Below are 17,716 nucleotides of genomic sequence, written 5' to 3' on the forward strand. Positions count from 1 at the left end.
ATTCCTGTGCTAAAGAGTGAAACTCAATTTTCCCAGGGGTATCAGAAAGCAAAGTTCCCCCTTCTTACATCATACTGCAGTTCCATGTCTAGGCCTGTGAATGGTGAGAGAAGGAGGTTTCATTTCAAGTTACTGTTTACAAAATGGTAATTCCTAAATTTTTAGGCAACAGCTACATGGGAAGTTATGGCATGTATGGAGACAAGTGAACATTTAGCACACAGATGAAAAATGTCTTAATAAATTATCTCAAATATAGAGTTTTGCAAAAAAAAGACCTCTGACATAGAAATTGTTTCATACATAACTGAAATAGGAAAACTCAGAGTAAAAAAATATGCTCTTACAAAAAAAAAAGAAGGAACCAGAGTAATTAAATTGCTAAAAGACAAGAAAAAATAAGCAAAAAGAAAACTGACTGCTTCAGACACACACCAAATGTATTTTCTTAACTCAACCAATAGCATTTTTTCTGAAGGATTTACACCAGGCACACTATTTTATTTGCTAATAAACTTAGTTTTATCATGTTCTGTACTTATGGAATTGACAACTCAACCAATAGAGAAGTGACTCATTTAATAGCTTTAGAAATCTATAAATAAGGTGGCTTTAAAGTCAAGGGCAATGATTTAGAGAGAGATTCAACTTTTAGATAAATACTTACAATGGATAACACAAGTAACTTTGTTCTCACTAGCATGTGGTGTGAGCTGGATATGCCAGCAGTGCTTTTTTTGGTAATTTATATGTTTCTAGATTAAATTTGTTTGTTTTATGGCTTTTTGGGATCTTTTGTTTATTTGTGGTTTTGTTTTGGCTTTCTTATTTGCTTGTTTAGTTGCTGATGAATCTCCAAATTCCTGTAAATCTTTTTATCAGTGATAAAACAGTGACCAAGGACAGATTTATCCTAGAAATGGTCCTCTAGACTTTAGGCTGTTCCTTAAAACATTTCAGCAACTTTATATTTCCAAAGACAGGACACTGGAGAAGATTCCTAAGCAGTGTTATATCATTACTGATTTACATAGATATAATTTATATTTATTTAATTCATACTCCTTTAAAGAATATTCTAGAGCACTTTTTTTCTTAAATTTAATTTATCGTTATATACTCAGTTACTAGAAAACACATCAGATATATGTATCATCCTCTCTGGTGCTACAGTTGGGGGATTTAGTCCCAAGGTTGAAAATTAGCAATTTGTTTACTCTAAGCTTCATATTTCTGCAGCATCATGTAATATTCTGAATTGGTAAAGCATAAAGAAACTGGAAATGAAAAGAATCCCATTTGTTTCACTGACATATTGAATTAAAACACTGATGGCATTAGATGCCTACAGCACTGATTAAATTTATTCTAGCCATGAAGCAACAGTTTATGATTTTCACATGAATAGCATACTTAAATGAAAAGAACATTAATACAATATGATATTAATATACAAATACTCACATTATTCACCTGCCACTGACGTTCTGAATTAAATCAGTAATGGGGTGTATAACTGATTAAATGTCTACACAAGAGAATGCAACAGCCTATGATTTACAAAGGCAATGCCAGAGTGATCACATCATTACGTTGCCAAACGCTATCTATCACTTTTACTGAAGTTAACGAAGATAGATTGCATCCCACAGATGAGATGCAGCCTATAAATATTGCCAAGCTGATCTTCAGCTGACTTTCTCGGGGAACAGACAAGCAACAAATCAATAGCTGAAGAAGTCAGAATATGCTCCCTTATTAATGCAACGAGAATATAAAAATACTAAAGGGCAAAGCTTAAATTATCTAATAATAGTTGAGTTTGGTTATATATATAGATAGATATACACACAAAGACACACTAGTTCTCCAGTTCCTAGATTTTTACCTCTTCTGTTTTGAAACCATCTAGAATGTTTACAGTCAAAACTTTTCTAACTGCACCACTTCAATTACCTTGTTCCTTTAATTTCCTATTTCAACCAACTCCTTTTCTTTAACAATGATGTAAATCAAGGACAACTGTCAACATCATAATTTTTTTAACACTGAAAAGCCATCAAAGTAATAAAATTGAGCATAAACAGCACTTTGCTATCAGAACATTGGCCATGGCTTTAACGATCAGTATTCATTCTCTGGCTCAGTTTTGCAAGTTCCTTTTCAGGATTCAGCCTGTGGATGGTTCCAGCAGGCTGGTCACAGGAGGGGGCCATGGTTTCTGTCACTCTGTTTGTGCAGGATTATGGTGACAGGGAACAGGTGGTCACCGTTTGATCTGGGCTGAAAGCGAAGCCTTACAAGCAACACGGCACCTGAAGGGAAGTGTTTATTTTCACATCTCTCACTGACTGCACAATCAGAACTTCACATAATTCCCACCCTCACTTTGCTCCTCAAGTAACAGAAAGCTTTTTGCTAAACAATAGTTCTAAGACAGAACTAAGTTCATCATAAACTGCAATAACCAATTATGACATCATTCTATTTAGCCTGAAAATATAATTTAGTTTCAGAACAGATGTAAAGTCTGCTAAAATTATACCAAAAATGAGCAAATATCTGTACCATTTTTCTGTCTTGAAAAAAAAAATCTGCTATAAGCTATTCCACATAAAATAGTTTTAAATGCAATAAGACAGCAGGAACAAAGGCTTTGGGTTCTTCAAGGCAACAAGTAGCTTAAGTCCAAGACAATACAAACATCTCCATGGATGCGACCTTACTACTCAAATTTCCTGAGAATGAACATTTGTTGGGAATGATATAAAGAAATAGAAGACCATTCTAAAAGGAGAAAAATCCCCCATTATTTGTTTTTTGTTTTGTTGGGTTTTTTTTGTGGAAAGTATAATACTGATATCTCATATCTAGCAAAACATTTGGTGCCTGCCAAAACCATCAGCTTTTTGACAAAATCTGTATCTACCTCCAATTATTTCTTTCCAGACAATGGATATAGCCCTTCCACAAATCTTCCCTGATTACTTGCCAAGGAAAATCACAAGAGAGATGCAAACCTGCAATAATCTGCACTTTGTTATCTGAGATATAACTTACTCCTTTAATAAATCTGGGGATTGTCTTAGGGTCAGCAGGAATAATGTAGCAAAGGACTACAAAAACTTAAGAAAAAGCAGGGAACTCAACCATTTAGGTAGCCAATACTATTTTGTATAACTGGAACCCTCCAAGGATATTTCAACAAATCATTACTAGTTAGCAAGTGTTATGATACCATAACTTCAATGTAGTTAAATGTATCCATATAAAAGAAGTTTTACAAGCACAAAGAGATCTGGAATGGCAAGCTAACACATAAAGATGGAAGTGTTTTACTAGATTATTAAAAATATCAACAATTTTCATGGAAGAAATGTTTTCCTAATTATAGGAGCTCACATTATCTTCTTATGCATTACATGTGCACTCTAATAAAAACCCAAAACTCTTCATCCTTACCACCTTCAGAACAATATCACAACAATCCTAATAACCTTTCTAATAAATGTGTATAATCATATACTTTTATTGTTGCTGTTGAAAAAGAGCTACTTAAGGCATTAATGACAGAATAGCCTAACTAGTAAAGCCTCATGATCTAATAATATTTGCTAGATCACATTACTCTTTAGGAAAAAACCAGTACAATTAAAGGGATGTTCCTCTGCAGCTTTTCCCTGACAATTCACCAAACACAGTTTTAACCTTTTATGCAACTAACTCACATCTGCTGACAGAAAAAAATAGCAAACGTGTACATCAATATAAATTTAAGGGCAATGTTTAAAGTTGAATAAGTAATAAACATTGTTAATTCTTCATGAACCATCTCAAGTGCAATATGCAGGAACACCTTTCCTCACTAATGAGGCTGGGAATGCTCAGGACATACCAAACTAAGAGATCAGTGTGAGAACGCTCCCATCCTGAATCTATTTCAGAGCTTCACACCAGGAACACCTAAACAAAGCATGAAAAGTGCAGGAATACACATTTCTAAAATTTAATTTTAAAAATATTAATATAAAATGAGTAAACTTCATCTACCTACAACAGAAACTCACAGATTTTACCCACTGATTTTAGTCTAGTGGAAGTTATCCCTGCCCTGGCATTGTCTTGGAACAACATGACCTTAAAGGTCCCTTCCAACCAAAACATCCTGTGATTGTCTGATTCTCTAATATGCAGCAACATACATAAAAAAATTATATTGACAAACAACTCACTTTGTTTTTCTCTAACAATGTTGGCATTGTAATAACAAATATTATGTTTTACTATTTAAATATCCTAGACTTAACAACAGCCTCTCACTTTCACTCCTTTAAAAAGTGAAAAAACACTGGACCTCTATTCTAACACACACAGTTATCATGAATCCCATTCATTTATGAAATAAAAAATGGAAATATTCAAGTATTTATTTTTAACAGATTAAAAAGTTCTTTTCTGGAGAAGAAAGCTCCAAAACTAAAGGGATCTCACACAATGTACAAAATGTAATGCTCTGTAAGAGAAATGGGAACATAAATGCCTTTTTGACAGTTAAATTGGACCCATTTAGTTGGGAAGAACAGTAGCACACATTGGAACATCTTTAAAAGAGTCAGACTGTAAAAAGCCTTAAAATACATCACAGGATCTGACACTTTATGTTAGCAGTGAAAAGATTTTTGTGTTCCTCGGGCATGAACGCCTCAGGTTCAAAACAGGAGCGTTTTTTTCACAAAACATTTCCTTTTTGTGCTGTGAAAGACACTACATTGGCAAAATGTCTCAGTGCCATTGTTTACAGAGGCAGGAGAAAAAACAGCTCACTGAGTGTATCTCATCTTAATACTTTTCCCCCTTTCTCATTTGATTTTTTGTTTTTCCTTGCCTCCACCTTTTTTCTGTAATTTTTAACTTGTTCGTTGGTCTTCTGTCTACTGTTGTACCACTGTATAAACCTGTTGGAACACTGGACTGCTTTTCTAGATACACTGAGACAGGCTTTGGTTCGTGACTATATTACTTCAAACTTCTCCCTGTGATAAATAAATAAATAAATAAATAAATAATACCACTAATGGACTAGAAACTGAAACTTCAACTTCTAAAAAGGTTGCTTGGTATAAACATAAGCTTTGAAGATCGTTTGTGGGAAATCAGATGCAAGAACAAGGTTCTTGTTTTGAAAAAGTGGAAATAAGAAAGATTAACCTGATAAAGTTACTTAGGGAAAAAAAAAAAAAGAAAAAAAAAAAAGAAAGAGAAACCACTGCTGATTGACCAAAGGAGAGTTTAAAGATATGAAAGAATCTCCTCAAAAAAAAACATTGCACAAAAATAAAAGTGTTAGGGCATGGCACTGTGCATATCCTGGACTGGTTTCTTGTTGTTTTTGTCATTGTTTCTTCCTGCTGAAGACAGGACCCCACCAGGTACAGGAATCTTGGTGAGATTTGGAATCTGTTTTTAGTGAACCGGAACAAGTTAGATAAAGTTGTTTAGACGCTGTAAATCTACTTTCCCTGAGCTGAAAACGTGTTAGCTAATGGGTTGTTTATGAGTTGCAAATCTGTTCAGTGAGGTGAAAATTTGTCAGATAATGGCTTGTTTATGAATTCTAAATCAATATTCAGTGAGTCGGAACTACGTTAGATAATAGCTTGCGTATGGGTTGTAAATCTGTTTTCAGTGAACTGGAAACATGTTAGGTAATGGGTTGTTTCTGGGTAGTAAATCTGTTCTCAGTGAGCTAAAAACATGCTAGATAATGGGTTGCTCGTGAGTTGTAAATCTGTTTTTAGTGAGCTGGAAACCTGTTTTACAAAGAGCTCTATGAGTCTTAAGTGTTTTTAGTGTGCAGAAAAGTTCATGGATCTATTAGATTTGAGTGGCACATCTGATTTCAAGGAGGGAGAGATCCATCTGATAATAGATACTTTATGAGCAGATTCAGGGAATAAAACTCTGGGACAACAGTGTCTTGGATGTATCATACCCTATTTTCTCTATTAAAGTTAATTACTGAGTAAAGGTTTGCACTATTTGTAGACTTCAACTTAATGAAGCAGAAAAAGTGTAGAACTGATATAACCACACCAGGTATTTCCAATGGGGTTTTAAATCCCTTCCTAATACAGGAAAACTTCCTACAGATGTATTCTAATAATTTTGGAGGAAAAATAGCAAAAATCAGTATCAAATACGTAACTTTTCAATACTTAAATGGAACATTATTACTATAATCTCTCAGCAGGATTCCATTTAATAATTTCTAGATCACATATTCTTAACACGAAAATAAAAAAAAATTAGAATTTTTAATCTTCCAGTGAATGGAATTTCTGGTGTCAACCAATCTTACCACTGCTTTTCTCCTTATAGGTGGAGGTTGAACAAATACCTCCACTATATCAAGCAGCTTCATGAACTGTCTGCTGTTTACAGTGAGAGAAAAGTCATGTGCAGACTGTGGGATGGAAGGCTACAAAAATAACAGCTGAAAAAGAATGATTCAACATAAACTGAAGAGGTATAAAACACATGAAAGAGAGCAATAAACATATTAATGTACGTTATGTCCCTTCTCACTTACAAAGAAGCATTTCTACAGAAGTATTTATATGAAATGTCATAGTTCACATGTTCACCCCAAGCATGAACAGTGAAGGCTTTTACAAGGATAAAAAATTTCATCTGACATTCAATTACTCAGAGTGCTGACTCTGCTAATGAAAAATGAAATCTGGCATATTAAGCTACAAGTAGAAACACTTCCTTACAATTTCTTAAAACTATAACTCCCAGCTGTGCTTTATGGAATGTCTTTAGCTCTTGTAGAGCAACCTATAATGAACTAATGAGGAATACTTTATTGTTCTTTTAAAAACCAATTTCTATCTGCATTAGTCCTTCACCAGTATTTATTTCTCCTCTTTGTCTGTTTCAAATGTTGAAAGTTCCATTGGCTTTTCATATAATACTCTTCATCTCTTCTTATAAAACAAGAGTTGAAATGGTGCTTCCATGTCATCACTGCATGCTTCTGTCTCTCGTGCAGCTAAGCTCAACTCTGAATCCCTGGGTGCTTTTCTGGGAGTAGAGGGAACATCCTGACAACATTGCTTAGTTTATCTTCAACATATCTCAATACAAATGTCATAAATTCCTCTAAGATATCCACACATAGATAGAAAATCAATGGAAAAAATCCTCAACACCTTATATCATATAAAATCACAGAATGCTTAGTCCACATCTTAAGGAACAAATGCTACATAGTACATAGGACATTTTAAAAAACAATTACTGAAATTGCAGCCTTCAAATAAACCAGGCAGTATTGAAAAAGGAAAAGAGAACAAACAAATCATGTATCTGCATCTGATAAGTGACTACAGATGAATGTGTTTTGTTGCATATTTTAGAAAAAAACCCAGTAGAGTAGAAATGAAAGAGAGCAGTTTTTACAATTAGCACTTTAGTCATACACATTTATGCATGTTTAGCATTAAGGATGTATTCCGTATGTATTCACATTCAGATTTTCCTCAAATTCAAATTTTCCCATGCCAAACCTGGTACCTTCCTACATATGAATCGTATTACAGTTGTGTCAGACTTGACTGATAAACATTTTATTGCCAGATATTGAGAATTTATTGATACCTCAGATGTAAAATATGGTTTGTCTAATCCTGAAGACTTTTGTGAAGATGCTGGCAGAAATTTCTTGATAATAGTGCCAAGCTTCAAGTCTCAAAGGCTAGAAACAGGTCATATTTAATGAAATTTCTCCTACTACTGTGGTGAATGAAGGCATAATAAACATTAGGAGTGAATAAATACATTGTCAAGTAAGCTTTTATTAAAAACAAACAGTTCTGTAGGTTGGAATTTGCCTCTGATTATCAATGAGCACAAATCCCTTTCTTGGGATTCACTTCAGGAAGGGTGAATCAACTGAGCAAACCAAGGTCTTAATATTTTATACTGAGAAATGGCTATAACAGAGAATTCACCCTCACTAACTAGAAAAATAAACCAAAAAGTTTATTTCCAAGCAATTCACAGTGAGGTTTTGTTTCAAGAGTAAAGATCCTAAAATCACAGTAAAATAAATAAAGCATTGCCACCATCACTTCTATTTTCTAGTAACAGGCTTCACACCTCATAAGCCCATTTTAAAACAAATTATTTTGAAGTGGTTAATGTTTAAACGTATCTTACAGGGGTAAAACATAATAAATAATTATGGTAACATTTCATTGATTTTTTAGTCAATAAAGCCAAGTGATCACCAACTTTTCACTCAAGTTTATTGAAATAAAACTGGAATTTTGGGAAATATGTTTGGGTTTTTTTTTTTTTTACTTACTTTCAATTAGCACTTTTCTGCCAGCCCAGTTGTCTTTGATAACTTGGATGTTTCCATAGTGGGCATCACTGAAGAAGATGCGATTGGTGCCCCTTCCCTTCAGGCTGTAGTCGAAGGCCAGCGCTATCACATTTTTGAAGTACTCTGGGTTTTCGTAGGGCCTCACTGGAGAATTCAGGTTGGTCTCATCTGAAAGGTGGATGCTTTTTAATATTGTCCTTCCCGAGTAGAGCAGGTAGCCTTCATGCCTGAGGCAGCTGACCCCATCCTCTGCCAGGTACCCGTGAGCGCAGGCACAAGTTCTCCGCGCGTTGCCGCGGTAAAGGCAGAGCTGGTGGCATCCACCATTGTTCTTGGCACAGATGTTGGTACCTGGGAAAAAGCATAATAAATCCTGTCTGTTATAAATAAAAATATAATTTGTTAGCTTAAACAGAAACGAATTTTTATGTGTTCTGGGAATTCTCCTCTTAAAAATTATTTGGGCTATGTTCACAAGGAAAACAAAAGGCCAAAAGAGCAAATAATGCAACTTTAACCACACTGAAAGATAATTGTAAAGAATAAGATCAATAAGTATTGTATAATTTATGTCCTTTTCAATTCACAACAGCACATATTTTATTAATAGAAAAAGATAAAATAGGTTATTCCTCAAAAACCAGCTGAAGACTTAGAAAATGTTTCAAGTTCTTTGAGCTTTAATTTTTTTTTTTTTCAAACATCTGTTACTGGCAAAAGTCAAATTTAGCTACAATCAGAATATAGTACTGCTTTAAGGTATTTTCTACCAAGTTAAATATGCATGTATTGACTGGTAAAAAACTCTGTGAATCCAGTTCCCTCTATTTAATGAAGACATTTCCCAACATTTTGTTCTAATTTAATTCAAAACCTGACTTTAAAAACTTACTCACTGACAATTGCACACCATTAAGGAATCACTGTCAAATTAGTAACTACACTTGTTACAAGTTATATTTAAAATAACTGTAATCATCAATAATTGGGAGCTATTTGTCTTTTTTATTTTGGACTATCTATGAATTACTATTATAGCTAGTTGAGACAATTCATTTTCTGTTTCTGACAGCCCTTTCCACCTAACAACTCAGCTTTTTTAGTATAGCAATTTTCCCATTTCTGAAAGTTTTCCACATAATGAAGGTGAATAAAACATTTTAATAGAATGTTTTGAGGTACAAAACTGTAATTGTTGGGAAGATGTAGTGTCTGACAGTACTGTTGATTGAATTCTTTAACTGATACATTTCAAGCTGAAAATCCTTGTAAGAAAAAAGTCATGGCAAATGAGAAGTAACTTGTTCTTTAAAGCAGAAATATTTAATTTTGTTCTCCTAGGAAAAATTCCATAAGCTAGTCCTCTGGAGTTATGTTAAAACATGTGGAGATTCAGGTACAGACATTTTTACATTCCATTTGCTTAAAAGATACTTTAAATGTTTTATTAGGCTAGAAAAGTTAATATCTGTTTGGAAGGATGAGAGGTTGAGAAGAAAAAAATAAAATATATGAAATAGATCCTCAAGCTTCTAAAATCTCTTGGAAAACTTCACTGCTTCCATGGTTCACCAGCTGTGAACATCTTTAAAAATGGCCAGTTCTGAAGGCAGGACAGCCAGGGCATGTCCTTGCACACCTGTAAAATTGCACTGAAGGATGGGAATCTTTGCAAGTCCCACTGCAGGACAGATTCATCAGAAAGGGTAAAAGAGCTGTTTGAAAAAAAAAGCATCAATCACAATCAGCACAGCTCATTGGGGTGTTGGGGTTTTTTTGTTTGGTTGGGTTTTTTTTGTTTGGGGGGTTGTTTCAATAACAAAATTTGGGATACTATTTAATTACATTGGATTTTTAAAATACTTAACTACTTCTAGTTCAAAAAACTTTAGAAAAAAAATATATATAATAGTGTGAGATAGAAAAACATTCCAAAAACATTTTTCACCTGTTTTTTCCCTTTTGTCCTTCTGGCTCATTGACATCCCCTCCCAATGACATTAACCATTTGTACCCTAGTAAAATTTGAAAAATGTATTAAAAAAATCATTCAGGTATGTTTTTCAAACTAACATCAGTAGATTTTTAGCCTGAGTAACCATTTCTCCCATTCCTTATGTGATCAAGTCTATAAATCCATCAATAAAAATTACGCATAAAGAAGCATTGTTTTATCCCATTGTTCTGTTTTCCTAATTCTATAATATAAAGCTCTTCCAAGCCAGCAGACATTAACAATTTCTAGCCTAGTTAAAAGAAATGGAATTTGGTGTGGATTTATTTTTATCCACAAAATATGATGTTCTGAAATTGCATCCAGAAATCCATAGCAAAATTATTATGCATATATGTTTGCAAATTATTTTTTCTCAAAAAATATTAATTTTTTAAAGTGTTTTCTTAATTCATAAACGTTTCCTTTCAAAATGCAGATTTACTTAACAGTTATTTGGAGAGATTTAAGTAGAAGACACAGAATCTTTGGATATATAATCCTGTGATTAAAGCAAATTTTGAGTGCTACCAACACTATAAATATGTTTCTATTAAAAATTTTATATATAATAGTGTTAACGTTATTTTTTCCTCTGAGTCTATTTCTTGAAAATTTCATCTAGATTACCCAGTAGCAGTTTTTTCTGAGGAAAACATCACAATTTTTTCTCAGTAAAACAAGTTTTTCAAGGTCTTGCCAAAACCAGAATCTTAGAAGTAAAAAGGCAGTTAAATAGCAAGATTATTCTTAGTCAGGTAGTGGAAAGTAAAGTTTAACCATCAGTACCATAAATCACAGATAGTCTATAATAGTTTTTGTCTCTTGAGTTTTCTAAACTAATTGAATATAAAGGAAATCTGATTATTTACAAGGTCTTTTTCCACAGAAGGAACAAAAAAAAAAAAAAGAAAAAAAAAGAGACTCAAACCCAAGTAATGTCAGCAAATAAATATTCAGACACAGAGGATGGGAATTTTTAATAAGAAATAAAACTGGTTTGCTTTCCAACAGAAATCTGAAACTCCTGAATTACTGCTCTGTAAAGCACAGGTCAAGGTTTCTCAGTCCTAAGACTGTCTTTTAAGAAAAACAAAACAAAAACCATCAAACCTGGAATGATAGGAAGTGTTTTGGTTTTAGGCTTTCTTTTTGAAACACTCTGAAGAATTTTAGTAGGATTTGTACTATATGTTCAGTACACTAATTTTAGTTTAAAAAAAAACAACTTCAAGAGTAAAAAGTGGTGATGAAATCATTGATTACTTAATTTTTGGTATGCTTTAATATACAGAAAAAGTAGCAGGTGATATTAAAACAATCAATAGCATCCTTAAGAACAGCCAACCTTTCTCTCGTGCTCTATTAAAGATTTTCACTTCCTTCAGGTTTATTCCAAGGCCAGTCCTCATGGTCACAGCATCCGTGGCCTCATTCTTGTGGCCTCTTCTAATAGAGCCATTTGCATGTGCTCTGCCAAAAAAGTTGAAGATGTCTCATCAACAATCCTCAACTAATTCACACCAAACAAATGACTCAAGAGCAGAGTTCACTTAACAGGAAGCAGAGAAGCCTGTTCTCATCTATGGCACCGAGGCACTTTTCATCTTTCAGAACTCCCTCTCCTTGGAAATTGCGCGGGATTCCGTGATCCCACCTGTGACCTTGCTAAGGAATGGCTAATCCTACAAAGGTGAGGCACCTGGCACCGAAACAACATTTTGAGATTTAAAATACTTATGAAAAATAAATTACCTGTCAGACCAGTAGATGTAAGCTCCGAACACAGCAACTGAAAACATATCCACATTGCTCCCTGACAGCACAATCTCCCGACTCCCTCCACTCTCAAGGTCAATTCTTTCTATCTTGTCGGTACGAGCATCACACCAATACAATTTATTTTCCTAAAGATTAATTTCAAAGGAAATGTCAACAGGCTTGTCCAAGTATTTAATTAAGAGTTATTAAGATTACATCAAGGTGGAACACCAGCTGGCTTTAATGAAACATAACAAATACTGCACATTCTTAGGCATGCTGGAAGACAGAGGAACCAACCTCATAATCGATGGAAATCCCGTTAGGCCATGCAATCCCCAGGCTCACAAGGACAACCTTCTCAGAGCCATCCAAGTGTGCTCTGCCTATGCAAGGGCTCTGTCCCCATTCTGTCCAAAATAAATACCTAGAATGTTGTAGAAATCATCAATTAAAAATGCAAACAAAATGCACTATTACCATTAAATGGATACAAGTTAAATGTATCATAATACTTCTTTATTGGATAATTTGTTAAGATATTGTTTTCAAAATATATGCATAAAGCAGTTCTTAAAACTGTATTCCATGAGTCCATGTGCAATGCTATTCCTTAAAGAATTCAGCTTTGTGCTTGGAAAAAAAAAAAAATAAATAAAAGAAAGTTTAAAAAAAATTCTGGAACAGATGCTCTTGCATCTAATCACTAACAAATACTGGAATAATACCAGGGATACCTAATTTAAAAATGTTTTAGATATGAAGTAGTGGGGAATACTGTGGGGGAAATGGTAGAGAAATGAGACCTTATTTGAGAAGAAAATATTTTTCAAATTCTGCCAAACGCTTCATGGGAACAATCTGAATTTTACTTATCTGATCTCATGTCCCTGTATACTTTCTGCCACAGTTGCATCATTAATTTGGGACAAGATGCTTTGTCAAACTTCTACCTTGATAAACTTCTCAATCTGTTGCTTTGGGTATAGCAAAATGAGGCCAAAAACTCTACACAGAGCACTTCCTTTATGAACAGTAACCTTAAAGACTAAAAAATCTTCTGGGCACTACTAAACAGTTCTCGCCCATGTCTTGTGACATTACACCAGTATTCACTTAAGCAGCTGTATTTGACTAGATGACTACAGATATGTGAAATAATGAGGGATAATAATGTGATAAGGGTGAAAAAAAATATGAATCCTGTAATTTGCTCATCAAGTTCAGCTTCTGAAACAACCCACTTTGGCTCTCATTGTTGAGCCTTATGGCTTCAGACAAAATGAATCTGTTCTCATAGTTCTTGATATAGCAAACAATAACATTTATACTAATATAAAACTCATGCAGACTAGGAAACGGAACAGCAACATGAGATGAAAATATGTTGAGGAATGCCAAAAAAAGCAGTATTAATCAGCTAGATTCTAACAATCACTACATAAGTTTAAAGCAATTTTAACCAGATCATTAACAGCACCACTAAACAGAACTGGAATTGCTTTTAGACATCTGGTCAGAGAGTCATTTGTGACTTTCTTTATAGATGATATGAACTAAATATTGACCACAGGAAAGCAGACATTCAACATAATCAAATATTCCTTATTAAGATTCCTCAAATTCTTCAAATATTCCTTCTATATTCCTATACTCAAATTATACCTTAAACCAACCCATAATTAGCAGGTTAAATGAATCTAAAATTCTCCAAAGAAAACCATAAACATCTGCCAAAAAATATATGAATAAATATACCTGATGAGGGACAAAGTCACCCTTTTGTAGGGCTACACATTCCTCACTTTTTCCTCAGTGACAATAAATAATGTCACCAACCAGCTGAATGCTGCCTGCTTCCCATCTTGGCAAAACTGGCAGATTCAACGAGCTCTAATAACTGCTATTTTCTTCTCTATTCTTACAGCTGTCAACTCCAGCTTCCAGACAAATGCAGAATGTGAAGTCAGGGCAAAGCGAGGGAAGAACACCTTTGAAAGTTTTACCTCAAAAGGGGGAAGAGATTTAACAATAATGCAAAGGGGGAAAAGGCCTTAATCTTGGCACAGAAAGGCAGCCTTGTACTTCCTTAGCAAAATGCTGCTGTGCTTCTCCTGGAGGAACTGAGTGGAGACATCTCAAGTTTTCACAATATTATAAAACAAATGAAGACTTCCTTCCTTTGTAGAAGATACACTGTTCCACCAGACATGCAAAACAGTGGTCTCTGGTCCTCTAATTATCTTTAAATATCCTAAAAAAAACCCATGCCATGGGCAGGGACACCTTCCACTAGTCCAGTTACTCAAGAGCCCCATCCATCCTGGCCTGGAACAACTCCAGGGATGGGGATTCCACAAAAAGTTGTGGAGCTGGAAGGAGACGGTACATTCCCTATTTCTGTCAATGCTGCAGGGTAGTCCCTGCCCTCAAAAATCAGCTGGGTGAATACAGATGTCACTTTTGCCAGCTGTTACTCTCCAATCCACAACTTTCACCTCACATGACTTTCAGCTACCCTGGCTACTCTCCCTGGTTGTTGCACTGGGATGTTACATGATTCTGGAGTTTATAACTACCAAGGATTATACTGCTCTGGGACTTCATCGTGAAGTCCTTCATCAGCTGACCTGGCTTCCTTGGATTTGTTGGGCACTTCAGATCAAAATACGCTTCCAAGCAAGGCCTAACCTTCCAGTGAAACGGTTTCCTCAGAAAACCAAAACTATTTTGCAGAGAACTTACAGAATATTATGAATACAGAGAGCAAGGCAAAAGCTCTGTGTACTTTAGGAACAACATGTTACCCTTTCTCTGGGTGTACCGCGATAGAGCGTGGCTGGTCCAGCCCCTGGGAGATCACCACGTAGCGGAACGAGCCGTTCAGCCGCGCCACCTCAATCAGGTTGAAGCCATGGTCTGTCCAGTATATGTTACCTGGAAAAAACTCCCTGAAGTCACTGCCTGAAGGAAAGGGTACTTCAAAACTACTGCTTAAACAGACTGCTTCTGTTTAAGTCCGAAGCAGAAACTAACTGCTCTATTGTCATTTGCATAGGCGTTATATTCGTAATTTGTAGTCCTAGCCAGCCTTCTTAAAGCATAAACCACTACTGAAACTGCTCATCTAGGAAATACCATCCTCTCTCTCTATATATATAATTATATATATAGATATAATTATAATTATATATATGTATTACATATATCTATATATAAGTAATTTCCAGACATTTACAATACTAGAAATTAGAGCTGAAAGGAATCAAAATTATTTAACCTTGGGCTGAAGAGGCAAGCCTTTACTCTCAGAAATGATGACACGTGTTGCAGTAAGATAGAAAAATCATAGAGAAAGGTTTCATAAAATTAAGCCTGCTCTCCTGGTGTCAGTGGCTGGCCTTGTGAAAGCTAGCATTTTGCAAGTTTCTATGTGAAAGGAATCCTGTTCTGAGAAATTCGTTGGTATAACAATCTATTCCTGGGTAAAAAACAGCTTGCACCTGTATAAACTGTTTTTGCACCCTTAGATAGAAAAATGAAAACTATCTTTCACAAACAACTTCCCTGCACGTGTACACCGAGAGTCTGAGTGACCAATCAATACAGAATAACAGCTTGTTAGTAACCAATAAAAGTAATTGGAAAGAAACCTACTGACCAATTGGAGTCCCACACGAGGTCTGTAAAACTGTATAGAAAGGAGTTATGTGAATAAAGAATGGGCCTTTTCCACAGTGAAGAAAATGGAGTCCCATTTGATTTATCCCCCATGCAGACACATCCTGAAGCAGGCTCAGATCTACCTGCTATCCAGTCCACTGCAATGCCCTCAACTCGCCCCAGACCATTTGTGACAATGTCTTCTTTCCAGGTTTGGTCTCGCTTAGCTCTGCTGATCTTGTTGAAACCCATGTCTGTCCAATAGATTGTATCGTTTCCTATAAAACACGTGCCAATGATTCTCAGATTAATTCACTTACTTCAGTCCAAGTTTCTGCATTAACAACTGTAAATATTGCCACTTATAGTTTTAACATGCATTAAGTATCAAAATTATCATCAGCTTTATTTCCTCATTCGTCTGCCTTTTCTTGAATTTTGTTTAAAATAATTATGTCAGAATTCTAGGTTGTTTAGTACAGCACATGTAGCACAATAGGGCTATGACAGGAAGCTACTACCTCTGTTAAAAATCACAATAAATATGCTGCCTTTACCTTTTCCCTAACGGAATAAATGCTTCAAAAACATACTATTTTGTTTGTCACCATTCCAAAATATTCAGGAGTCTGAAAAGCTACAGTGTAAAACTGCTTATACAGACTTTTCCTTCAGTAATCAGACACATTGAATTTTAACAGTGTAAGGAAAATAAAATTAACTAGGGAAATAAAAAGTGACATTTGACAGTGATATGCTGACAAAAGAATAAAAAAAATATTCCATCCACAAGTCAGTTTTTATTTTAAATGTCCTGACAAGCTTCCACTAATAGTCTTTTTGTTTGGTGTTTCAAGACATCTCAGCTGTCTTTCCAGCCTTTCTGCAAAAAAGGGACTGCTTGACCATTTAAACTCAACAGCCAATGGAGAATTTGAAGTGGCTCAAGCACAGACGCAAACTGCCCTTTTATGTGTCCTCTGTGGCCCATAATAACCTCAAAAAAGAGGTGGGGCAAACAAAGTGAGAACGTCCCTCAAGCAGAATTGTCTATATTTTCACTGACAGGGTTCTGTAAATAAGCTGCAACCAACATCCTGCTTGCAAAGTAATGAGCTGATGACCTCCTTAGTGAGATGTTTTGCAGAGAGATATTAAATAATATTTGTTCATTATTTTTCTCATACTTTGTAAATCTGCTTTTAATTCCATAATAGTCTAAGTGTATTTATAGAATATATATTTCTATATACAGCATAGAAATGTTACCTATATAAATATAAATATTTCATATCTACATATTTACACATGTATCTATATATATGTATGTCTGTGAGAATATTTGTGTAGATTGATAGATATATTTGTAAAATAAGATAGTTATTTGTGACCAAACAATATTGGTATGCTCAAGAATCTTACCCCACCACCAACTAAATAAATGACAATTCTGACTTCAAGTAGTCAAAACAAATATGAGAGTCATGCATTTTGCTACTTATTTACTAACTAGAATTTAGTTAGAAACACAGGGAGAAAAAAGGTGTATGCATCTTCTAGCTTGTTAATCTCTGCAAAAACACTGTCATTAGACTTTTAATTAGGATATGCTGTACTACTAGCATATGTAAATATATTTTATACACAGTGCATACCTAAATTACTGAGATAACAGCAAAATTTGGGAATCTCTTGATTAAGAGTGAAATGAAAGCAACACTCACTAAGTGGAAAGCAAAAAAAAAATGAAATCTGAAACTACCTCCACTTGCTTTCTGAATCATATTTGATATATGTAGGTTTTAGAAATGAATTTATACAATTCAATGTAAGTTATCAAACTGAGAAAAACAGATGTTTTTGAAACTGAAATGCTGTTGAAAGCTGTAACATTTTTATAACACACT

General features: G+C 34.7%; 1 protein-coding gene across 1 annotated transcript in view; it reads right to left on the reverse strand.

Annotated features, from left to right (window-relative positions):
• LRP1B (LDL receptor related protein 1B) overlaps positions 1–17,716 on the reverse strand; it is a 290,821-nt gene that overhangs the window by 126,709 nt on the left and 146,396 nt on the right. The window contains exons 33-38 of the mRNA XM_041406020.1: positions 15,953–16,087; positions 14,954–15,083; positions 12,447–12,573; positions 12,141–12,292; positions 11,734–11,858; positions 8,372–8,743 (exon numbers count right to left, since the gene is read on the reverse strand). Coding sequence (XP_041261954.1) covers positions 8,372–8,743; positions 11,734–11,858; positions 12,141–12,292; positions 12,447–12,573; positions 14,954–15,083; positions 15,953–16,087 — 1,041 coding nt within the window. The remainder of the gene's footprint in view (positions 1–8,371; positions 8,744–11,733; positions 11,859–12,140; positions 12,293–12,446; positions 12,574–14,953; positions 15,084–15,952; positions 16,088–17,716) is intronic.

Source organism: Onychostruthus taczanowskii, unplaced genomic scaffold, assembly GCF_017590055.1.
Source record: "Onychostruthus taczanowskii isolate IOZ18803 unplaced genomic scaffold, ASM1759005v1 scaffold10, whole genome shotgun sequence".
Taxonomy (NCBI): domain Eukaryota; kingdom Metazoa; phylum Chordata; class Aves; order Passeriformes; family Passeridae; genus Onychostruthus; species Onychostruthus taczanowskii.